Below are 26,817 nucleotides of genomic sequence, written 5' to 3' on the forward strand. Positions count from 1 at the left end.
GCGGCCGTATCACAATGATTGAATGATTGAATCATTTTTAATATATTGATTGCTCTGAATACTGAATACTGACGCCTCTGCGCGGTAGCAATAGACCGACCGGGCGTCGCTAGACCTTGACATATTTATTTGCTGTTTTTAGTCTATCGATAATACGCCCTCGCGTAGCTCGTACTCGTGACTACCTAGTGTCGACGACATAATTTGTTTGTTAAATACAGCCAGGCCTAGGCCCGGTTAGATATGAATGAATAATGGATGCCGTTAGCTTACTAGCTTAACAAGCACTTTAAATCGTTTTAATTATTATATAAGTATATAAAGTTTGATACGTGTGAGCCCACCAACTAGCTCTGGGAGGAAGCTTTCTCCAAAGAGAAATTTATAGATTATGATCATATTATGTGGTTTATATATATATATATATATATCTCGAACGTATAAAAATTAACCAACATAATATAAAAACATAGAATTATAAAGCTACTATTATCTATCGTCAGGTGCGGCGTTACTGAGCGGAGCGGGTATCATACACCGCGGAGCGAGAGGCTACGGAGGCTTCATCGCGCCCAAGCTGTTCACGTACGACTACTCCCGCCACGTGAGGGCTCAACCGCCCCCCGACAATATACAAGAGGAAGAATCACCGGATGTGAATCTACCCCTTAATAATTTTTAGTTACGCATAGGTTAATATTTTGTATACTCATTCTAATGTAGTTTAATTTGATAAATAAAGCTATCTCTAAGTCGAACCACTATTTTATTTTACGACGCCGATATCACGAACGAGTAAACATGGCAAGAAGCGACTAGAAGCAAAACCGGGCGGGGCGACCGGGTACTGACCTGCACGCGCAGCGGGTGCGCGGCCAGCAGCGCCAGCAGCGCGGGCGGCGGCAGCACGTCGGCGGCGCGCAGCCCCATGGCGCGCACGCCGGCGCACAGGAACGCCGCCAGGTAGCGGTGCAGCGGGAAGTGGAACGACGCGTGCATCATCTCCGTCTGCGGGCGGCGCGGCCGTTAGTGGCGCGGGGGCGGGGGGGCGATGGCGGCGGTGCGGCGGGGGCGGGGCGGCGGCACTCACCCGGCGCGCCGCGAAGTGCACGGCGTCCAGCCAGTCCTGCAGGTAGCCCAGCGCGGCCGACACGATGCGGCGCGCGAGCGGCGCGTGCGCGGGCTCCGTGAGGTGCGCCAGCACGCTCCACATGGGGTAGGCGGCCGCCTCCAGCTCGCACGAGAAGGCCGAGTAGTAGCTGGACGGCTCGAACTCGATGTGGCCGCCCGTCTCGCGGATGTTCACGTTCATGCCTGTCGCCCGGCGGGTGGCGCGTTAGTGAGGTCGAGGACTCTCGTTCCCGGTGTGAAGGATTTATGTGTCAAACTTAACTTTCGAATCCAAAAGTTGCTGCCTTGGAATTATGCCATTCGAGGCCCTGTTACTACCGGAATGCCGGATTAGCATTCGGGTAGTAACAGGCCTGTAATATATATGCAATGTTCTCAGAATATACGGGGTAAAATTTAAGCTATAGTTACCGTTGGCACTGAAATAAACATTGAAGTACTACTAAAAGTAAGTCCAGTCCTAATATGTATAACCAATTCCAAAGACAGAAGAAGAAAAGATAAACACACTTTGACCTTAATTTGATATCGATTCGCATTGATCGAAATCTCAATCAATCCCATTCATTATGAATTCAAAAACAAATATTTATATCGATAAGGTAATGAACAGTTTGTGTTACTTCGAAGAGATAACAAGATCAATTAGAGCCGTTGCTACACTATCGGCCAATTTAAGAGGAAGTCAAGGGAGCGGAAAGTAAGTTGTTACTGTAATATATAGAAACCAATCACTTGTAGTCTCGAAAGATTCCACTGGAAAATCTTATTTTCTACCGACATCTCTCGACGCTCAATATAAATTACAAGTAATCCGTTTACAGTGCACAATCTTTTCGGCATAAAACACTTTCGCACCCAGATCAATCAGAGGACGCAGTACCTTGCAGCATGGACAGGAACTCGAACCACATGTCGACGAGCGCGTCGTCCTGCAGGAACAGCAGCGCCACGCTGCGGTGCGACAGCACGTTGTTGAAGTCCGACACCAGCGGCCAGTAGCAGTGCTCCTTCATGACGCGCTTCGTGCAGTCGATGACGTAGTGGAAGTTCTTCTCGGGGTCGTGCAGCGTGTTCTGCACCAGGATCTTGCCCATCATGAGGCGCAGCGACAGCACCATGACGTGCAGCAGGTGCAGCTGCTGCACGCAGCGCAGGGCCAGCGCCTCGTTGGAGAACAGCTGCACCGACATGTGCACCACGCGGTTGGACAGCGTCTCCGGGTCGGCCGAGTTCTCCAGCACGAGCGGGATGCGCGCGTAGTGCATCACGAACGTTCGCGTCAGGTGCTCCTGCGCGGGAGTCGTTACGTTTGGTTAGGCGGGGCAAGATCGACGTATAGACATATGGCCGCCGTCGTACCGTTGGCGTTTTCGTACCTTATAGTCTTGATCGGGCAGCATGTTGAGTAGGAAGCAGACGACGTTTTGTGGGAACTCATACTTGAATGTCCAGAAAATGAATTCGTCTAGAAGCGTGTTGTGCTGCAGGCGGGGCGCCAGCGCTGGCAGGTGTCTGTATCTGCGGACCGAATGAAAATTTAGTTTGGTAAGAAGTTTATTGTAAAAGAGGATTCCTGAAAATAACGGGCACGGAATCCAGTAGCGACAAACATCACATCTGAGCTACAGTCAGACTCGAAAAGCAAAGATAACTTTATAACATGTTCTGATTATACACATTTGGAATAGAAGGTTCACTATAGTTTTACAACTATTATTTTCGATAGCAATCAAATGAAATGAAAAATATATTAAAATAATAAAAGAAAATATATTTCAAACAAGATAAGTCGTACGCCGTGAATTTATAAAAAATATTTGTAATCATAGAGATTATATTATATTATTGTTGCATAAAAAAATACATAACATATATATTTTTAATAATTTAACATGGAGAAATAAAAACGTATAGCTTTTTAATAAGATAATTTTAACAAATATAATCTAATTTGGGGTTGTCTGGAAGAGATGGCTAATTAGCCATAAGTCGACCCCATTGTACAACACTCGTAACCAACATTTATTTTTTATTTTTCGTTTTTGTACTTTACTAACTTTGTTTTACTTTTTTTTATCTGTGTGTTTCTTTATTTCTGCTTGTGGTGTACAATAAAGTATATTTCGTTTAATTCATTAATTTGTATTTTTTTGCTGTCGTTAGTCTTAGTTGTCTCATGCATAATAAGAATTATTGTAAGTTTCACGCCACTCACCTATACGTAAGTTGTAAGTAACTAGATGAATATTAAAATATATAGAATTTTAGTAATATACAATTATTCAACTAGGTATCTAGGTATACATACTCGTCAGGTGGATCGGGCGCTGGAAAGGAATCTATAGCCTTCTCGTACATCTTGTTGGATTCAGCCATGTAGGTGCCGTACTCTGTGTCAGGGTATGGTGGTGACACGAGGTCACGGTACATCTGGAACGTATCATTAAATGTACTGTCAGAGTAAGAAAACCTTCGTCAGTTTTCAAATTCATTCCTTTATCAAGTCGTAAACCCTTAGTACATTTTGAAACTAATGCATTAAAAAGAAAACTGGACATAAAATTAAACTAACATAGTATGATAACTAGGTTCAAAATAGTGTACATTGCGACGCAATACTCATACGCATACTCAATCGGTAAAGCAGATTATCGCCCGTACTGTGCACACGAAAATAGACCTTAAGGTGACGAACATTTTCTTACCCCGACTGTACATTGCATTTTTTGTATAATAACTATTCTTTATAAATACTAGTTTGACAGCTGCAGCTTGATCATATTTTAGATGATTAAATATGAATGAATTTTGATTCGTCTATCAATTAATGCAGTGCCCAATACGGTGACAATACTATATTAGTATTTCGTACTCTAGTTTCGGTTTAAATGATAAATGAACTAGTTTTATTACAGGCACGAGGGACATAGCACCTTAGTTCCCAAGGTAGCCGCATTAATAGTAAACAATTGTTTGTATTTCGTACGGAGCCAGTGTCTATGAGCAACGGTGACCACTTATCATCAAGAAGCCCATTGGCCTGTCCGCATGACTATTTTATAATAAAAAAAAAACTGTTTTCAATGGAGGTCCTAGCTTAGCTGCCACTTTAGTCTAGTAGCTTATTCCGGGTAAACCTAATAAAGATTTTTTCGTCATTGCATTCTAAGTAAAAGCCCGGAGCGAGGAAGATGCTAGTGATAAATTCCCGTAACTGGAAAAGTAGGTGAGGCACTTGTTCCTGTGGCGAATCTCATTTCATAGATGGTGTATGTCTTACCTGTGGATTGATGAGAGCCTTCGTCATGGCGGAACGCATGAGGTCACCCATGTTGTTGAACTCCATCAGCATTTGAACGTAGCCCTCACATTCTTGTACAGCCAATCGGTAGTAATCGGAGTTAGCGGCTCCCGTACTGTAAATTAATTAATAAACAGATACAATATTAATAAGAGTTAAAACAAAACAATCCAAGGTTCCTGCTTCTTAAAGTTCGCGATAAACTTTTTTTATATATATATATATATATAATTGTCAAATTTTCACAAAATACTATTTGTAAACTATTGTTTAATAAAAAAAACTTCTAATCAACATTCCAAACGACCGGCGGTAACAGTCCTAAGTCTTGAACCTGAAATCTTTCCAGTCTTAGTCTGTGTAAGTCATTTAATTAAACGCACTAGAAACAGAACAGGTCTCATGGTTTGACTGAAATCTTACGTGAAGCTGAGCCAATATAATATGACTGTGTCGAAATGGGAACTAAACGTTTAATCATCTGTGCATCTCTGGTGCAAGAAAACAACAAATAATCAGTAAAAAATTAATTTCATTATTTTAAAAATTTACAATGAACGTAAAGTTATGCTGTATTTTATAGTATGTCGTATTCTCTTATATTTTTACCACATCGGTTAAATTAAGTAAATTATATAAAATTCTAAGCTTTACCTGCTTTCTCTGAAATGTTGTAGAAGTCTTAATATAAGACGCGGCATCATGGCTTCCGCGACGCACATGAGCTCGGCGGGTGCTGTTCCTGGTCTCGGACATTTGTTGCCGTGATTACTGCAGAAGCTGCAAATAAAGTGGAGATTTTGAGCCGAGGATAAACCGCGATCCTTTTTTTAAATCTTTATAACCAGGCAAACATTCAAAATTTGTTTTGTTTTACGTAAGACTCAATAGCGCAATTGATTATAACAGTCCGCCTAGCTATGTAAAACCTCACAGAATCGATCCCCTTGGGCTTGTCGTCCCCACTCCTAACACAAGTGATAAGTTTAAAGGGGTAAATAGGAATATTAGTAATTCCTTAATTAATTTGGAGCATTGCTAGTATTCCTTTTAAAAATAAAAACATAAAGTGTTACACATATGTATATTTAAAGTTGCGCAAATTTGCATTCGGTGATATCGTCTAGATATATTCTGTTTTTAGGTATTTCTTTCCGACATCATTCTTTCCGAAATATGCATGGCATGGCAAATATAAGTTATAGCCACTCTCTCTAGCGTTCGAGAATGTATAGTTACTTTCTACCAATGTTTTTTTTTTTAGAATTGGATCATTAGATCCCCCAAAAAACCCCCTAAAAGAAACCAATTTTACTTAATTATAATATTAGTATAGATATGTCTCATTAGTTAAAACTTGTACGCACATATATCATAATTTGAAAATGAATATTATTACTAAGAAAAATAATTAGTATGTACATATTTTTGTAACGTCTACCATCGTTTTTCACAACATCACGCCCTAATATATTTTAATGGCTTTCAAGCATTACGGCACAGCGGACGTCATCTAATCAACTTTGACCATGACCGACATGATTAATTTCAAGTTACATGTGACATGACATTACCGAGGCTGGGTTCTCGGTCAAGGTCGAAACAGAGGTGAAGTTCGTTTGCGTAACTGTGTCGACTGTTTTGGTTTTCTCTGACGCTGACGTTACAGAACAATGGCCGTACGTTACGCAAGAATTTAAGGTGGTTGAGCGGTGTTTCCATTTACGACGTCAATACGAAAAATCTATTGTATACCAGCCGATCCGCGTAAAACATCACTTCTCCGCGTGTTGAAGATGAATGTTTTATAGTCTATAGTATTTCTTAATATATTATAGGCTATCGAATACTAAGCATTTATTCCTACTCGTAATTGGATAGGGCATATAAAACTCTTAGTTTTCTTTTTGAGTGCACATAATGTTGGCTCTACGAGTTTTGTAAGCGTCATAGGGTGGGAGGATGAGTACATAAACTCAAGCCAAATTATGGGAGGCCAGTTGAGGACTCATAATAACCACATCCTAAGCTAACCATTGAATTAAGTCCGGCTTTAATTTGACTATTGAAACCAAAAATAGAAAGAAAAATCCTTGCAAACTGCACCACCCACACTCAATATTAATATCACAATCAAAGTAACGTCAAAACCTTTCAATATAAACAGTGAATCAAATAAAATAAAACTAAACTAAAATTTATTCATGGCGGCTTTGATTTGAAGGATTTTTTAAATTATTTATAAACAAAATTATAAGATAATAAAACTTCACGTTTTTTAATTATCTTTAAAGGTCTATATTTGGAAAATATTCAAAGGAGTCTTGGGTCCGATTTAGATGACGAATAAAACATGATTGGATTTTTGAGAAATATATATATTTTTAATATTTTAATTTTGAAAAAAAAAAGCACACACTCCTCTATTCTTAGCTTATTTATATACCTATCTAGACAGGGTGTCGCACTACGTGAGAACTAAAACAAAAGAGCCAACTTTATTATCTTTATGCGACAGTGACAGTTGACACTCGACAAACGTCTTAATACTTTACTAGTGTGCGTGTACTTGACGCGTTCTCAGCTTCGACAGTCTATCTAATAATATAAATAATCAAAGCCTCTATTATTACACCATTCGATAGTATATCTAAATGGTAACCATTAAGAAAAAAAAAAATTACAAAAACTTTTATTATAGTTTATTGCAATGGGTTATATTACGTATATATTGGACAACATCACATACATTACTCTGATCCCAATGTAAACAGCTAAAGCACTTATGTTATGGAAAATCATAAGTAACGACGGTACCACAAACACCCAGACCGAAGACAACATAGAAAACTACTGAACTTTTTCTACATCGACTCGGCCGGGAATCGAACCCGGGACCTCGGAGTGACGTACACATAAAAACCGGTGTACACACTACTCGACCACGGAGGTCGTCATCATATTGTCATTACTTTTTTAAATTTTGTAGCAGGTATATTGGAAACATGTCCGTTTAAAAACAAATTTCGAACACTATCATGAACAATCATTGCCCCTTTACTCGGCCCTGAGCTCAGGTAGGCGAATCTTAGGTGAAACGATGGATCCGACAATACATCATCATATAAATTAACTTAATTTACAACATTAATTGTTAAATTATATTTTTTATTACCTACACAGACGCTATTGACATTTATAAATTTATATAGTTCAATTTTTTTCGCCATCGACGTGACTGCCACCTGCTTTCTGTAATACACGCGAAAGAACTGGTTCCGAGCTATTATTCCATACTTAGTTTACATATCAATCAATTTAAAATTTTTGTAAAACTTTATAAGTAATTCTAATGATTTTATTGAATTTAAAATAAATTACAGATTTAATGCCAATATGGCCAATATGGTTATAACACGTGAATCTTAATTGAATATTTCGTGTTAAACCCAGGGCAAACCCCATCATTAGATACTTGGTCGCTTAATCCATGTCTTCTATTTCATCAATCTTAGCTCAATAATCTACGAGATAAGATTAACATTAAAGTAATTGTATGCCTCGAGTATCAAATGAAGATAAAGTAAGGAATCTATATTTATTGACGCGTAGGCAGACCACTGCGGCCTGATTACGTCAGAAGTGACGTCATGCGCGCCCTGGTCGCTGGTCACGATTCACGGCATAGTTTATAAAATATTTCTAGTTTAGGTCGTTATTGCAATCAAATCAAACCAATTTTATTGAAGTACTTCAAACTTCAATGAAACGTTTTTGAATCGTCAATATTTAAACACTACCACCGTTTCGGAAAGCAGTCTCCAGCGAGAAGAAACGACAAGAAACTTGCATACTTGCTCTTTTCAAATAAACAGATTTACAATGCTGTGTTTCACAATAATAAGTGTCCTGTGATGGAACCCGAGCCTAAATCCTGGCGTTTTTTTTTTTTCTAAAGAGAAATTTCAAAATCGAAATAGATACCGTACAAAAGAATTTATTCCAAAAGTATGTATTAAGATTCCATTTGTAACTAAATAAGTTTGTATAAAGGCACGCATGATATAAAAGTTGTAAATAAATGAAATTATAATACATATAATTTCTCTGGTTTCGAACTCAACAACAAAACCTCTCCACGCTTTATATTTCAGACTTACAAATTAATAAATTTAAATAGGGTGTATTACTCGATGCCGGATTATATTAAGATGACATTCGTTGATTTTCAGGCATAAAAAATAATTTAAGAATTCAATTGTATTTGTTCATTTAAATTTCATATAATGTCTATTCATAACTGCATAACTGCATGTAAGATCTTACTTGAATGAAGAATATTGATGGTGATATTTTTAAAGTAAAAGTCTGCAATCACATTGCTGGGCTAAAACTAAAACGCAGCTCTAATGCGGTAAATAAAAGTACCAAATTTTCATCCGAAACATTCATGTATACTCACAATGTTTTCATTCAAGTTCGATATGAATCATAAACACAAGCCAAGCACATAAGAATTCAGAGGTGTTTGCCTGGTCTTTCAACCCACAATCTCCAGTTAAGGTTATGTTTCTACTTTCTACCGATGGTCAATTTCTGCTTTTTTTATATAACACTACCTGTTCACGCGACTTCATGCGCGTTTGAATTTAACAAAAAAGTTATTGTAGCCCAAGTCACTCCTTATTACATCAGCTATCTGCCAGTGAAAGTCCCTTTAAAATCGGTCTAGCCGTTCCAGATATTAGCCGGAACAAACAGACGGACAAAAATTGAAAAAATGTTTTTTTGGTATATGTACCGTGTATACATACATACATATGCATTTAGCAAAAAGCGGTTATTATAATATTACAAACAGACACTCCGATTTTATTATATGTAGTAAAGCGTATAGATGATATTAAGACTCACCCGTCTTCCTTCATGACCGAGTTGTCCCCACAGTCACAAGCGCCGCCCGCCTGCGACAGGAACATGTTGAAGTCGTGCGTGGAGTGGTCCCCTCGGTGGAAGCACTCGCGACAGATCGACATGCACGGCGATATACCGCAGGTTCGACATCTGTACGCGACGACACGCGGTATCCAAACGAGACCGCATTTGTCGTGTTTGTCGTAACTCCGCACTGCAAAAACAATAAATACATTTATAAATATAAAATGAAATAACACGTTACATTCCGCACCGGTGATAGGTTTACACAATGTATATTTTGTACAAGAGGGCGGGCTTAATGCCATTAGATGTTTTAGAATCAACAGAGTTCCTTGGTATGACAATAGACTCTAAGCTCCAATGGGGCCCCCATATAAATAAGTTGGCGAATAGACTCAGCTCTGCAGCCTATGCGGTAAAAAAAATTAGACTTTTGACTGATGTGGATACGGCTCGCCTTGTGTACTTCAGTTATTTCCACAGTATAATGTCGTATGGCATCCTACTCTGGGGTAATGCAGCTGACATTAATACTATTTTTGTACTGCAGAAGAGGGCTATTCGTGCAATTTATAACCTGGGCCCAAAAGATTCGTTAAGAGATAAATTTAAAGAAATTTAATGAAATTGACTGTCGCTTCTCAATTTGTTTTTGATAATGTTATGTATGTACGCAAAAACATAAACGATTTTCCCAGAAATTGTGACGTACATTCTATTAACACTAGGAACAAGAATAAACTTGTTACTCCAAGTACCCGATTACACAGGGTTAGTAACTCTTTTTTGGGGCAATGTATACGTTTCTACAACAGGATCCCAGAAAACGTTCAAAATTATTCAATTATAAAATTCAAAAGAATCGTTAAAGAGCGTTTGTGTGCTAAAGGATATTACAACACTAATGACTTTTTAGTTGACTGCACACCTTGGGAATGAAATGATCGCCTCCAGGCTGTTTCAAATAACTAAAATATAATTATTATTGTACATGCAAAATGGAAAAAAAAAAAAATATCCCGCTGAGTTTCTTTCGCCGGTTCTTCTCAGGTCCGAGGTGCTAAATTCCGAACCGGTGGTAGATTTTTGACAATCAATAAGCAAGTGTAAACACTTCTATATTGAATAAAGATTTTTGATTTGATTTGATTTGAATGCTAAAATCTTTTTATACCAGCCAACCTTAGGTGTTAATCTAGTAACGTCGATTCAAATGCTTGTGAGTTCCTCTTCAAATATTGTTTCATTTGGTTAATTGTCATCGGGACCAAAAATATGCACAAATATGAACTCAATAGGTTAGATTGAACTGGTCTTAAAATTAATTGCAAGATTTGAGTTAGTATACAAAGATATAAACAAATATATAGTATACAAAGAAAGAATATAAACTTTAACTTTTTTTTGAAATAATAAATATTTAATAAATAAATTTACTATAATATAGAATAGAATAAATATATGTATAAATGTTAACAATCATTACATAGTATCAAACGAAGTCGCTTACCGCTGCCTGTCCCTGTGTATGTTTAGATCTTTAAAATTACACAACGGATTTAGATTCGGTTTTTTTTAATAGATAGATTGATTCAAGAGGAAGGTTTATATGTATAATACATGCACAACATAGTAGAGAACAACTGAAAAACTGATAATTTTAGAGGTTTCCAAAGTGATGTCGTAAATAAACACATTTTTGCTCATTTTCGAAGCGATTTTAAGCAGTACAGCATTAATCCTTATCCAATTAAGTACCTTTAATATATTGTGAATTTAATATAGATCGATATAGCCCTTTACAGCATGTAATTTAAATGAATATTTACGAAGATATTACAGATTTAAAACGCAGGGACATAGCGGCTTGTATTGTCTAACGACTCAAAACTGTGTATGTTGTTAGACATACTGCAGTATATTTAGTGGCAGCATTGCACCCGTACGAAGCCGGGGCGGGTCGCAAGTAATCTATACATTATTTAAAATATTAATATTATTATACATATTTATGTATATCAATATTTTAAAAGCGAAAGTAACTGTCTGTCTGTCTGTTACTCTATCACGCTAAGCCACTGAACGGAATTTGACGAAATTTGGTATGTCGCTTGAACTCCAAGGAAGAACATAGAAATACTTTTTTTATACCTAACACCTAACGACCAACCCCAAAACAGGCTTGACTGATAATATCTCCTAGACTTATCATCTAATGGCCGAATACTGATACTTCATGTAAATATTTAAGTTCATATAAACTATTTGAGAAACCCGACCTTGCATACTTAAACGTCAATTTTAAGCATCACTCAAATTTGAGAGCGACTCAAACTAAAACGCCTTAAGACTCGCGAATACAGCTAGATAAGTGTCTTTTTACTTTTAATTAAAAAATATTTTGCATAAAATACTATCGCAAATCAGACATTGGCACTGTAAAAAATAGTATTTATTCTCTAAACTACCAATGCCCTGCCAAGAATTCGATCTAAACGTTACGTAATTTTTTACGAATTTTTAGCGGTACAATAATAATTACGTGGACGTTACATACTAAGCGGGATACAGGCTACACAAAGCCTACCACCTATAAAACACTTTTATAAATACACCATAGTCGAGTAATTTCTCACATGAGTCGTTTTAATCTTAACTTTTTTTTACCTTAAGATAATATGAATTAGTAATAAAATTGGATTTAGTTGGCTGCGCTTGTCTGTAATTGTTGTTTATTCAATATTAAAATAAATTAGTATCGTATATTACGTTGTACACAAATAGCACATTGGATTGAACTCGTCGGCTTTAAAGACCAAGATCGTTCTAATCCGGGCAAGCTCCACTGAGTTTACGAATTAAATTCTGTCAATTTGGTTAGATTATACAAAGATAACGTTATTAAACATTTTAGTAAAGCTGCATAGTATCCTCTATTTTTATAATTAAACATACCCTAGCATTTAATTATTAGAATAAAGTTTCGCGTGTTGCTTCGCCTAATCTATCTATACATATAATAAAATTGGAGTGTCTGTTTGTAATATTAAAATAACCGCTTTTTACTAAATTCATATGTATGTATACACGGTACATATACCAAAATAACATTTTTTACAATTTTTGTCTGTCTGTCTGTCTGTTTGTTCCGGCTAATCTCTGGAACGACTGAACCGATTTCGACGGGACTTTCACTGGCAGACAGAGGGTGTAATAAGGAGTAACTTAGGCTTAACTTACTTTTATTTTAGAATTATATATGGAATAAAAATAAAATCACGCTACAATATCCAAATAACTTAATTCAAACAACGCGCACGAAGTCGCGGGCACAGCTAGTGGAACGATAAAAATTAAAAATATAATAAATTGTCAAAAAATACATTTGTGCGTAAAAGCAAAACACATATTACTTGTTTGAAATTAGTAAATAACTTACAATTATAATAACGATTGGTTACTTTATACCTATCTCACTAAGACAATTCTGACAGAGCGCAATCTACTATCCAACTACGCAAGTTGCCGTATGCAATAAATTCATTTTGTAGCTCACATATACTACTAAAATACTGTCTACGTTTTCTCTCGACCTCACAGAAAAGAATAAAAATGAGATTTAAAATCTGCGACTTCAAGTTCACCACAGACAACTCACTAACTTTTTGTATTCAACAAAAGGAACTCATGATCTGGAACAATCTAAACTGTCTACTAGATCACAAAGATCTTAAACTACTAAATAAATACCAAATGAATAGCGTTTAATGTGATTAAACAATTCGTCTCTAATCGCGTTAAGATTATAAAAAAAAAAACCATTGAAATACACCATAATTATAAAATAAACGTTGTAAAATGCGTAATATGCAAATTTAACAAAGGTAGTCAAATAACATTCTTATCGTTAGTGATATGAGCGACCAAATATTTGCCATGACTCATATCGGCCCCAAGTACAAAATGCCGTATTAAACATCTACCTATTATAATTGTAATTACCTACTAATTGTTTGGCCATTATATTTACTAGCTACTCGAACCATCTTAATAAAAGGCTTATACTCTATTCCAACCACAAGATGAGAAAAACCATTTGACAGCAAATTGACGCGATATCATTGGTCGAGAGCTTGATTATTCTATGATATTCACTATTGATTTGAAAAAAAAATGGCGTTTTGAACGGCGACGAAACCGTTTTGAAAGTAAAATAAAAGTGGGGATAAGAAGTTAAGTATAATAGTAATGCATTATAAATAAAGATATATTAATCATAAACTCTTAGTGGTGCACAGTATAGCTGAGTTAATAGAAAATCGCATGAAATATAAGGTTTGTTAATTTTTTTTCTTACTTCAATTGGAATAGGCTGTATATTGAACGACAAAAATATAAAAAAAAATACGACAAAGATACTTCGTAGTAGGCCTTTGTCATATTTTCTACCGCCAAGCAGCAATACTTTGTATTTTTGTGTTTCGGTTTGAAGGGTGAGTAAGCGAGTTTAACTACGGGCGCATCGGACATAGTAACTTAGTTCCCAAGGTCGGTGGCGCATTGGAGATATAAGGAATTTCTTAAGGCACCAATGATTTTATGCGGTGGTGACCAGTTACCATCAGGTTTCCCATGTGACCGTCCGTCTAACTATTTCATAAAACAAAAAAAATTAAAATATATATTTTTGGGCCAAATTCTTTGTTGACTTACGCTGAATTCTCCAGCAGTTTCATCACATTGAGCAAATCATAAAGGATAAACAGTTTTATTTATATGTGTAACTAAAGAATATAAAATAAATCTTTAAATATAATCTAAGAAATATAAAAAGTTCCTTAGTACGGTAATTAAATACAATTAATTTTATATATCATGTATGAAAATCAAGGAATACTAACTCCACACTTTTTCTTCACCTATGTAATTTAATAGAATAATATGCCATATTAATTAATTATTTTTTTTCCTAGCATTTTAGTTTATTAATTGGCAAAGTTAAAACGCACCGTATAAAATTCTCATTTCAAGCTCCCAAAAGACTATTGTTTGTGAAATTCCCATTTCATGCTCCAATTGACCAGTGTTTAAGAATTGGTACCTTTTTTATACTAGAGGTACCTCCGACTTACGGAGACAAATACTCATACCACTGATATGATCAGTGGTCAACAAAGTCCAAAGACATTGGCACCATTATTTACATCGAAAATGCCCTACCAATCTTAGTAACTAAGGTGTTATGATCTTCTGCCTGTAGTTACACTGGCAACTGGAACACTGCCATACTCAACGTGGTAGTTTGCCGGTAGAATATGTGTGGACATGGGTACCAACTTCCAAGCGTCGGATTACATTCGAGGCAATTAAATAAAATAATAATATAGACAATTTATTAACAGAAAACACAATAACATTTTATTCGCACGACCCGGAGTTCGATTCCAAGAATTTACAGCCACACAAAGAATTCATGCACTTATGACTTTCAGTTACAGTTTTATATTAAATATATATAACTGTACAAGCAGTTCAATCAACGATGTAACTTTGCCGCGTATGCTCCTCGGTGATATTTTGATGTGTAAATTATAATAATCTGTATTGAAGATATTATGTGGAAACAACACACACACATGAATTCTAGATAAGGATCTCAGGGGTCTTAAAACGTGGAGGTCATTGAACTGTATACCTTATTAAAATAATATACATTCTTATAGATTATATAATGATCTCGTTTTTGACAAACTTTGACAAATGTCTCCTAACATTGTATCTTTCCTTTATCATATGGGTTCTCTAGAAAATCCCACGGAAGGTTAAAAAAACATATTAGTAGATCTTCAATTACAAGTTCGAATAAGTCCTTTTTTAAATACAAAATGGTATGTGCCAAGTTCAAGACTGTGGCATATATGTAGTTAAATGTGTTCATGGCTGTCAGTCAGTAAAATGCCATTTACGTATGTATCATATACAGATTTATACAGGTGATGATGTCGTTTGTCCGATTTCGGTCAAGGTCAAGGTCAATCCCATTTGAGACCAGCCAACTAGCCAGGACATATAATACATTATAAAGCACAAATTGTGCGCGCAAACACAGTTGTTCTTTATATTCCGTCATTCTCATAATTCGATGGGGCTTGAATCCAGAACCTCGGGATATGTGGCCTTATGTCGAGTCATAAGACCAACGAGGCAACTATATAGGTAATCGTGTTTTAGAGTCTGTTTTTTAGTTTAAATACAACTATGGCGATAAAATTCAAGTGACTGCGGGTTTCTTAATAATAGCATATCTATGATTAGTACAATTTTATTGGCAATGGTTCAAAAAAAATTTGAAGATCACTTTGTGATTCTCTCACAAGTTATTTTAATATCTAAACTAAACATATTATCCGATGTTATCAGTGTAAAGAGATATTAATACTCATATACTGAAAGATTCTTAAATAATTCTTAATTATGTTATGGATAGAACCAAATGAGTACCGGAAAACATACTCGTTAATCGCAAATTAGTTAACATATTAACATGTTTTACGTTACGCGTTAAAATATTGTCCGACGATTTTTTACTAATCATAAAAAAACACATTACATCAAACACTAATAAGTAAGGTAAAAAAAAAGTAAAATTAGGAGACCGTTGATATCACGATTTACATAGATATCTTTAACATACGTTACAGTTTTTTTATCTGTACTTTATTTAATCAAATATTAATACGATTTATACTCAACCAATTACTATATAAAACTGTTTCTATAACCGCAAAGACTATCAACGCGTTGATTTACAGGAATTGAAAAAATATTATTAAAATACTTATAGAATAGTATAGCTATTTCTAAACATACCACAATTCAGCTGAGACTCAGAAGGCAGACAAATTATATATTATATTATATATATAACCTGGTTTTGTTAGTTACAAACAAAAATCCTATAAAATTCTTATTCAATTACAAAAATGCCAAAAAATATAACGCCTCAAAATAATAGGGCATGTTTAATATTGTCGCAGCAGACTCATATCAATAACTAAACTGAGTTTACAATATATTTATCATCATAGTAATTTTTGCTAGTTTTCCGTTTATTAGGTACAAGCCTTGAAACTCAGTCTATTTATGTACTATATGATAAAAATGGCTGCCTGCTGCTAACCTCTTGGAAATGGTTTTGGTTGTGAGTCGATAGTAGACGCTTATTCAACATATGGTCCATTACCTTAATAATATCGCCATCAAGATTTTAATTAAGAATTTATTTTTATTTTTTTTCCATAAAAATGTCATTGACAAATTCATGGAAATTTTTTTACATACATAAACAAAATACGTTAATTCGGAAAAAAATAAAATTAAATACATCTATTGAAATATAATAAATTTATTCATCAATAAACTGGCGCCTTATCTATGATCATATTTTATGTTATAGGAACCAGATTATAATTCAGTCTGTTTTTTAATTAATTAATTTAAAAGTATATACTAGTTATACATATCGTACTTGAATTTTAATTTTACATTTGGAACTCATTACCACAGAGAGGCAGGTGAGGATCGTCATTGAGCTACAGACTTCATTTATTCAATTAGAAATTAGAGCACCGTTTATTAAGATTAAACTAGTTGTCGTTTTAAGGGTTGATCATCAGTACTGTGGCATAAAAAGAGACTATGTCCTTTCTTAGGGTTTAAACGTCAAATTTGGTCCAACAGTTTGACCGTGAGAGTACGACGAAATGTCAGAGTTACTTTCGCATTTATAATATTAGTATAGACTAAGAGTAAGATTCACTGTTAATTCTACATCGCTACTATGCTGAGTCCGGTGCTTTTATATGTAAACGATATATCTTACGATGTTTTTATATTAACACCTGAAGCGAGATCGAGTTGAAAATATTAATTAAGCACATGAAAAGAAATACCTCATATGTAAACCGTTAATTTACTTTTATGTCGTTGTCGTTTTTAAAACCGTGTTTTTTTCCACAATAACATATTAGCATTTTATTTTTAAAAAAATTCGAAGAACAGCATACACCTACATTTGTTATTTAAAAGAAAAGCATACCAATTGAGAAAAAAAAAATTAGAGATGAACTCAACGCAAAAACCACTTTAGATACTCCATGAAGGTGCTTAAAGAGAGTTCAACTAAAACAAGATTATACAATATAAGAGTATACTCGTTTAAACGATGTAATGATACCAAACCTGTCCATGATAACTTGAAAGAACCGGATGTCCGTATTTAAATATAAATAAGTTATATTTACTTAACTTATTTATAAAGTAAACTCTAAGATACTACCCTACTGGTCATGATAATACGCGAGTGTTATAAAAGAAAAACCAGATTTGACGGTGAAGAACTGAGTTAAGGATTGCTATCTAGCAAATTCAGTTGGCTCCAGTATGATTGTGACAAGTGCGTTACAGCAATTACGTTGAGTGATCAGGAGTTTAAAATCAATATTTTTAGTAAGACTATAAAAGAGAACCGAAATATTTACATTTTTTATTGCTTTTGGACTTTTTGTTAACAACGCAGCAGACGTCGATTGGTCACAATAAAGTATTGAAACTAACAATCAAAATAAAAATATTCTTTATTCAAAATGCACTTGACTTGACATTTAACTCAAACTTAAATGTCTACTGACTTTGGAATGTAGATTCAACCGAGAAGAACCGCGAGGGAAATCAGTAGTTGCTGTATTTCTCAAATGAAATAGCTATTAAATACATAGAAATATATGGAAATCAATGAAATCTTCAAAATATAATTATCTTAGTAATTTTAATAATATTATAATTACGAAAGTTTGGATAGATAATGTGTTGTACTTTACACCGCAAAACGGATCTGAATGAAATTTGTCACAAAGTTAGCTTACAGTAAGGAATAGTTTACTTTATATCTTGGAAAATACAACCTAATTGAATCCCAGAGGATTTTCCAGATAGAGTTTCCGTCGGCGGCTTCGCCCGTGTGTCGCCGTTGTGTGTGACACACGGGCGAAGCCGCCGACGGAAACTGGTTGTATAATAAGTCTTAATAGACCTATTAATGTCTTTCTACGACAACATTTGAAATTATAAATAGACAAAGTGAAAAAATGTCTTCGAAACCTTTTTATAAAAACGAAAAAATCTTATCATAGTAGAGGTATATCAGGACTTAGGATGCATGGACTTAGTGCAGTCGTAAACTTACGAACTAACTTGTTCACCGAATATAAGTTGCAAATAATATCTATCCATCCGTCCTGTCGTCGCACGGTTGAATAAGTATATTATCCTGTTATTTTTCGTTACTAATAAGTTATAAACGATCGCCAAGCTACATATTCACCCGAACAACACAATACTCGTATTTATGCACGCCTTTAAAAAAATATCTCATAATATTTCTAAAACTACTAGTTCGAATTGAAAAGTGTAAAAGACAATACACATTTATCTACATAAAACCCATAAAATTAATATGTTACTTCGTTATTTTTCGTTTCGGTTTCATGTCGTTATTTTTTATTTGTATATAAAATACATATTACAGCAAGGTCAAGAGCTTGAATAATCTATCTATCATTATGGATTTGCGCAAAAAAAACCGCTTTGAACGTCGACGAAACTGCTATCGGAAATTTGGCAGTAAAATTATAGAGGCTATAAGTAGTTTAGTGGAATAGTGTTGTATTATAAAATGCGATACATTAATCAAGAACGGCGAGGAACGCACAATATAGTTCAGCTATTAGGAAATTGTATGGAGTATGTAAATCTATGGTTTATTTATCTTCACTCCTTTTTCGAATGGAAAAGACTGTGTACATAAATTACGGACTATCTGTAAGAACGTTTTCACAATATCCGATCCGATGTCGGTGTCGGACGACAATATGTACTATTTTCAAATATTTCCAACAAAATCGTTCCGATTCGGTCATTTGCTCCATATTTTCGTGCGGGCGGGTCATCATACCAGACATTAATAGAAAACTTTACTTACTGTGTCTATTATGTTTGAGACGCAAAAAAAAGATCTGTACAAAGAAACTATTGGATGCATCCTATTGTAGAAACTATTATATTCAAAGACAGTTTTATCCTATAAGCATGGTTTTGATTCTACCAGTGCAACTAATGTAATTATGTCGTATTTAAATGATAACGACGCCATGACGACATTTGACAACCAAACAATTAAAACAAAACAAAAACGCAAAAAAGCGCCGCGCATAGGGCTCTGAACACACAGACAATTTAAATTTACGTATAGCACATTTACAAACAAACGCTCTAAGCCTTTTGGAGACGTCCAAATCGTTCATATAAAGGTCTTTTGTGTCTTCGTTTGTTATACCTAGCGCCTCGACCGACAGTTTTCTCTGCAACTACGTCAACATATTAAGCTATATCTCAAAAAATATTTGACTTATATTATACAGCCTATATTCACCCGGAAAATAACGTCATTTTAGTTTCTCAACTGTTACTTTACATGCGAATCGCTTTTGATGAGTAGACTCGTGCTCATTAAAGTATGTAATTTCAATTAAAAACACGTATGTTTCATTGAATTCCAAAAGTCATTCGGAATAGTTCGTGTCCAGCGGCGCAGGTGCTCTGTACTCGTGCATACTTGTGTATCAAACTTGTCTATTGTAATTTCGACATTCAAAATTAAATGATACGCCATATCTTTCAAGGGTACTTTACGTATTAACGCCACCGCAGCAAGAGAACTACGAATGCGTCAATACAGTTTAGGTTAGGTTTTATATATAATTTTTTTTTTAAATATAAAACCTAACCTAACCGATATTTTCGGTTTCAAGCTTATTGATTATTCTATATACCAAACTAATAATATAGGTGCGAAAGTAAGTTCGTTTATTTGTTACGCTTTCACGTTTTAAACACTCATAAGATCATCAAGAAATGGTGTTTATACGTCGTCAGGGTACAAAGGATATATAGTACCTAATATTGACCCCCTACAAACGTAGGCGAAATCATGGCCGGAAACTAATTTATTTCAATTTGATTACCATATTTAAAAATTACTACAAAATAATTATTTATTGAGTCAATTTCATGTACACATTTCAAAATGAAAACCTTTTAATCATAAAAAAAACTTTAAGCTGAGTATAGAACAATATTAAAAGTGTAAACTTCTTTAAATTATTTAAAACTCTGGCAACTGAACCGCAATAAAAAAAAGCGACACGGGAATATAATTAAAAACAAAAATGATACTGCTGTATACTAAGTCGCAACGATCAAGATCATTAATACATTGTATCTAATCATCATATCAGCGCTATAATTACACAAATGACAAAAACAATTAACAGCATCTTATGTCTTAGCGTTATCCAACAAAGTGCGCATTGGTAATTATAGGTCGCGTGCGCAGGCGCATCAACGCTCTCGTACAATAGGGTTCCCAATCATTATGATATTCTGACTCGCGACCTGCTTTTTGGGGCATGGCTTTTTTATAGTAAAATTGAAGGAAGTAATTTGGATTGCTAAGTGCTATGATTAGAATATAATATAGACTAATTTCATTTGGGCTGTCTGGTACTCTGCCAGAAATTCCACACACCCCCTCACTTATAGTAAATAATTGTATTATCCAATTACATTATGCCGCGTGTTTTATCAGCAGCCTTATTACGATGAATTTTTACGAACGTATACAAATTGTGCTTAAAATTCAACAAGACTAATTACACATACATTTGCAGAATTCATTAAATAAAATTTATCAAGACATAAATGTTTTCCATTAATACCTACTGTCGGTAACCTCAGTGGCAAAACGTGATTTATATATTTAAATATAAAATAAAAAAAAGAACACGTTAGTTGTAGTGTTTTATGCAAGCCCGACTGGGTAGGTTAGGTTAGTTATCGACTCATCTCATATTCTGGCGGCAAAGAACTTAGTATTGCTGTGTTCCGATTTGAAGGATGAGTAAGCCAACGACAGGCACAAGGGATCACAGTATGAAATGCATAATATTTCTTGCAGCGTCAATGTCTATGGGCGGAGTTGATTATTTACCATTAGGCGGGCAATTTGCACGTCTGCTATTACAATTTATTAAAAAAAAAAAATTGTCTACAAAAATGTCCCCAAATTTTGTCATCTTATTTTTTATTTCAAGGCAGTTAACAAAGTTAACATAACATATAATTATGGTACTTATTTACACTCATTCCATTATAGGACTATTATTAAAACAGTAGGTACTACTGTACTATTCATTTTTTTCGCATTCTCCTCCTTGTGACAACCCTATCGTACAAGCCATATATGGACGTCAGATGTTATTACAATTTAATCCTTATTACGACGTACTAAGCACGACCAGGTATCTGACTCATAGTTGCTTTCAATGGTTATTGCCCCTGCTGTCACGGTCATGTGATATCCAATTGACATTTGCTCTTCCATTTCACTCGGAACTCGTTTTTAATAAACTAGTAAAAGTCAGGTTGTTGCAAAAAAGGATTAAATTCAAAGAGAAAAGATGCAACTTTCAGACAAAACGGAAAAAACAATCGTTAAATTGAAATTATATTTATGAGAAGGATTTAATTGAAAGAGGAAAGACGTTCCAGATAAAACGGAAAAACGATCGTTAAATTCGAATTGAACTTACGAGACATAACTTGGACTCTTTGTTCTTAGAACATTTTATTATACCTCCAACATTCATCTTGATATGAATTCGAGTTCAACGACCTTACTTATAAACATTTTTAAAAGACAGTTATGTTAAACACTGATTACTCTCTTTTTGTCATCATTGATTTGAAATTCGAGAGAAGAAGACACTGCATTGTTTACTAATCATCACATGAATAACATTTACAGGATAATCCGTAAGAATGTACAGGTGGAATCAGGCGGTTTTTTTTTGCGTTCCTTGTCCTTTCAATCAAAGTGACACGTCGAAACAAAAGAATGAAACAAAAGTGGCAAATGAATTCATGGCTGAACCGATTCAACAATGTTAGGTATTGGCAATCGGTATGAGAATGAATGTTCACTGTACTGAACATTTTTCAGCGTGAATTTACGCTTGCGCCATAACTGATGAGGTGTGTCGCTTCGGGGCCCCAATACTTTGATGGCTATTATCAGCAGATGCCTCTCGCTACCTACTATGATAAACAGCATGGCCGGTAGCAAGAGGTACTGGAAGGAGATGGCTTCTTTCCGCGAAAATGCTATGACGTAGCAGGTCACCAAGCGGAAACCTCTGCTGAACTGCCTCACTGAAGACCACTAGGGAGAAGGCATCGGCACTATTAGCTCCTCCCGCCTTATGCGTCACTGAGGCTGGGGCGGTTCGCCGTAACCGGGATATACCCATAGTTATTGGAGGCCTACACAGGCGGGTAATCAATAGGCGATTCATGTCGAAACAAAAACGGTGAATTTATCTGATATCACCTTTAGCCACCTCTGAATAGTGAAGTAACAAACACTTTGCACAAAGTCTACATTTTCTTGCTGTTGGTATTTGTGCAAGCCCGTCTGGGTTGGTACCACCTACACATCATAAATTCTATTACCAGCGGTTGTGTTTCGGTTTGAAGAGTGAACAAGAACAAAAGACATTACTTCTTAGCTCCTTGGTTGAGCATTTGCAATGTTAAGAGTGGTTAAAATTACTTAACTCTTGAATCCTACAGCGGCATTGTCCAGCCAACCATGGGATCTGAGTTGTTGATTTTATTATATCTCTAATTACATTGTTTATTCATTCTTAATCTGGAAAAAATATCATATAAATCATTGTTGTTTAGTAGAATAACGTACAGAGAAATAAATTTATTAATACATAGGTTTATATATATATATATTAATATATATACGGGTTTAAAAGGTATGTACGCGGTCTGTACTGCCTGTTCCTTTTTTACGTTGAATCCTTATAGATTTTATATATATGCTTGTATGATTATTGTATTGTATGCTTTTACAACAGATGTGCTTGACAATATTAATATGCTGTTAATACCCCCACTGCTGCGTTAAAGCATCTTCTCACTTTTGGTGAGTTGATTTTATCGAAGATTTTATCGAAGATTTTACCTAACAATAAAATTAGAACATATTACTACAATTTAATCTACATGGGTCACTGACCGGATTTCTTATTCATCATCATCATCCTCCTGCCCCTATCCCAATTTTACTTGGGCTCGGCGCAGCATGTCTTCTTCTTCCATAAGAGATCTCACAAGTAACATACTTTGTAACCATATTGTCTTTCACACAATCCATCCATCGTTTCTTTGGTCGTCTCCTATACAGATATAGAGATATCCATCCACATCCATTCTTAAAACAATTCTCACAAATTTCTTATTCAATTGATAGCAATTGTTTATGCAGTAGGTACATTGATATATTCTTTGTTTTCTTGACCACCCAATACATACCAGTAGGGCTCATAGTGTGAAGGTTTGTTTTACTTTTATGACTGACTAGTTATCGCCTGCGGCTTCACTTTCGTGTTAGGGGTTGATCACCAAGTGTTGGGTATAAAGTAGCCTATTTCCTTTCTTGGGGTTTACGCTTCAAACCAAATTTCATCAAATTCGGTTCAGTGGTTTGCCCGTGAAAGCGTGATAGACAGACTGACGCATAGAGTTACTTCCGCAGTTATAATATTGGTATACGTTAGCTATGATCCGTGGTATTCCTTGCGTTAAATTTTCTACTATACTTGGAGTAGGTATGTACGTAACTTTTAATTGTTATTACAACTTTTGATAGGCGCAAATAATTTTTAAGATTCATTTTAAGATTGTTTTAAAATTTCTAAAACAATTATATTATTTACATTCGTAATAATAGTAATTAAAAATATTATTTTTTATCAATTAGTTTGGAATCACAGACAGACCCCACACAACTCACAATTCTGACAAGTTCATGTTATTACAATTAATCCTATGGCCGATTGTCATCAGTCATAACCACATAGGCAGTATATCATAAGGCGCCGACGCCGCCATCAGGCGTAACGCATTAAGGCAAATGCAAAACGTCTTCACGATAAAAAAGAAAACTTATCGAGCTATAAGTTCATTTATATATATGTTTTCCGCGACTTGCAAACGGCATGATAGTCTCTTAGGCCAATATGCCCTCTCTTTATCGCTGGTCTCTAATACCCTGGGTGTGTGTGTGTTTGTCGCGTATTCCGTATAGTTCTTTGCTATATATAATCATATATTAAAATAGATAAGAGAACGGTTAAATTCCCTTGATGGAAGCCTGATGATCGCCACCGCCCATAGACATTGCAGCTAAGAAATATTACCAGTAAATCCTATCACAAAGTCCTAAATAACGGAACCCTTTTTCACGTTTTTATTTCAATCCTTCTAAAAAAAAATCTTCAATTGCCGTCAATTCAGACGTCCTGAGTCGACGACGGTGTAAAAATGGTTTTCACATTAAAATAATTGAATTTCTGAGAGCTTAATTTGGGTCTATAATTTATCTCGTTGGGCGTTTAAGGAAAATATCGTGAGAAAACATGTTTACGTTGGTTAACATTCTGCACTGGACTCACTTCCTGGCACTTCCAATTCTTTTCCTTAACCGGAGAAAAGGTCCAACCCAGTAGTAGTAGACGTGCTAGTGCACGTAGTAGACGTGCTGTCACCTCTTATTTTTACCTTTACCGAGATTAGGTTTTGGCTGTTCTTTAAAAACTATTTATTGCTTTATAGAAAGTATACTGATACAGATTATAACAAACAACCGTATATCCCACCTCCAATGGGTGCCCTCAATTTCTATTAATCTGCAAATCACAAAATAATAAACAGCAAGCAATTACAATCAAAACAAATGTACTTTATGCAAGTAAATTTCACATTAAAGGATGTTTGACAAAAAATATTTCATTTGCCTAAAGATGAACTGATGTTTAAAAAAAAATAACCACTTATAAAACTTATCATGTGATCTGATACTGCCCATCGTGATCTGTGAACTGCTACTTCGCCGATTCAGCGAATATTTTTATTACTATTTGGTAGTTCCCTACAAGACGGTCCACCACAAAACACTACCATCAGCGAAGAAGAAAGAGCGAACAAGTTTGCGATTGTTTTTTCCTTTCGATGAATACGTAAATATTATAGTTATTATATAAAAATCCTTGTGTTGCCTTTATTTTCGTTTCATGATTAACAAGAACACCTAAAAGATACTTCGACATTTTATCGAAAAACAAAAACAAAGGTTTTGTTAGTATTTGACATATTCTATACTACTATAGTCTAAACTGGATAATTTTAATAAGGTAATAAGTAGCAAAACTTATTTTCAACATCAACATTAAACACACAATATATTTTATACAAAAATAAACAAAATAAAACCAGTTTAATAATACAAATAAGAAAGCAGTTCTGTTGAAACATATTCGAAACTCGCCGATTAATTCAATTCGAAAGCGATATTATAAGGCGACTCCTTTAGGAACGCTATCGTCATGTCATGCACATATCCCTTGGTCATTATTATTATCATAATAACTGTTTCCAACGTCAGATGTCAGTATAATTCGTTTTTTATATGCGTCGTCCAAACTCATCGACGATTTCGATTTTAGTTGACCGACATTTATTGAACAACAAATAATTTAACAATAATGAAAAAATATTATATATATATATTTTTTCTTAAGTGGCGATTTCTGGCAGTTCACTTTATTGTAAGCCGCGAAAAAGAAATATACAATAGACAAGTTTTGACGCTTTGCTTAAAAAAAATACTGTATCATGACAATACAAAAGTGATGATTGTATGAGCCTATTGAAAGAAATAATATTCAGACTTAAAATCCACACGTCGTTAATTCCTCATCATACATAGTATTAAACCAAATACTATACCCATCTATACTAATATTATAAACGTGAAAGTAACTCTGTCTGTCTGTCTTTTACGGCAAAATTGTATCAAATTTGATACGTAGCAAGCTTGAACCCAAAGAATGTCCTGCCTTGTCACTTGGTTACATTTTACGAGCAAAACCTAAAACCGCGAGTGAAACCGCGGACGTCAACTGTTTACCAATAAATTAAATATAATATGTTAAGGCGATACGTTTATTCAACGTATGTATATTTATACAGTTCTAAGGTATAGGACCTTAATTGATAATTGATAAAAAAAAGTACGTATAAAACCTTTTTGTCAGACACTGGTGAGCGATTCACACATGACAATTAACTTGATATCGAACAAGACGTGCCCTTATAAGAATCCTTATCTCCTGCAAGTGGGATGTTATATGATAATGATATATAGTAATTTTTAACTTGACGTCGTTGGTATTTTATTACGAGCTTCCTCCGTAACA

At 35.0% G+C, this 26,817-nt stretch overlaps 2 protein-coding genes across 5 annotated transcripts in view; one reads left to right on the forward strand and one right to left on the reverse strand.

Annotated features, from left to right (window-relative positions):
• Ubr3 (Ubr3 ubiquitin ligase) overlaps positions 1-26,817 on the reverse strand; it is a 67,908-nt gene that overhangs the window by 26,013 nt on the left and 15,078 nt on the right. Inside the window, exons 2-9 of the mRNA XM_064216659.1 lie at positions 9,350-9,563; positions 5,090-5,215; positions 4,415-4,550; positions 3,443-3,564; positions 2,511-2,652; positions 2,015-2,423; positions 1,091-1,314; positions 853-1,008 (exon numbers count right to left, since the gene is read on the reverse strand). Of these exons, the coding sequence (XP_064072729.1) occupies positions 853-1,008; positions 1,091-1,314; positions 2,015-2,423; positions 2,511-2,652; positions 3,443-3,564; positions 4,415-4,550; positions 5,090-5,215; positions 9,350-9,563 (1,529 nt within the window). The remainder of the gene's footprint in view (positions 1-852; positions 1,009-1,090; positions 1,315-2,014; positions 2,424-2,510; positions 2,653-3,442; positions 3,565-4,414; positions 4,551-5,089; positions 5,216-9,349; positions 9,564-26,817) is intronic.
• Positions 1-26,817, forward strand: part of LOC113397811 (uncharacterized) — a 168,688-nt gene that overhangs the window by 14,442 nt on the left and 127,429 nt on the right. For 3 of the 4 annotated variants that reach the window (XM_026636325.2, XM_026636324.2, XM_026636326.2), the window contains exon 10: positions 504-758. The exons of the other annotated variant lie outside the window; for it this stretch is intronic. In XM_026636325.2, coding sequence (XP_026492110.2) covers positions 504-682 — 179 coding nt within the window. In that variant the 3' untranslated portion in view covers positions 683-758. Of the gene's footprint in view, positions 1-503; positions 759-26,817 lie in introns of those variants that run through there. 4 annotated transcript variants of the gene reach the window in all.

The sequence above is a fragment of the Vanessa tameamea genome, chromosome 13, assembly GCF_037043105.1.
Source record: "Vanessa tameamea isolate UH-Manoa-2023 chromosome 13, ilVanTame1 primary haplotype, whole genome shotgun sequence".
NCBI lineage: Eukaryota > Metazoa > Arthropoda > Insecta > Lepidoptera > Nymphalidae > Vanessa > Vanessa tameamea.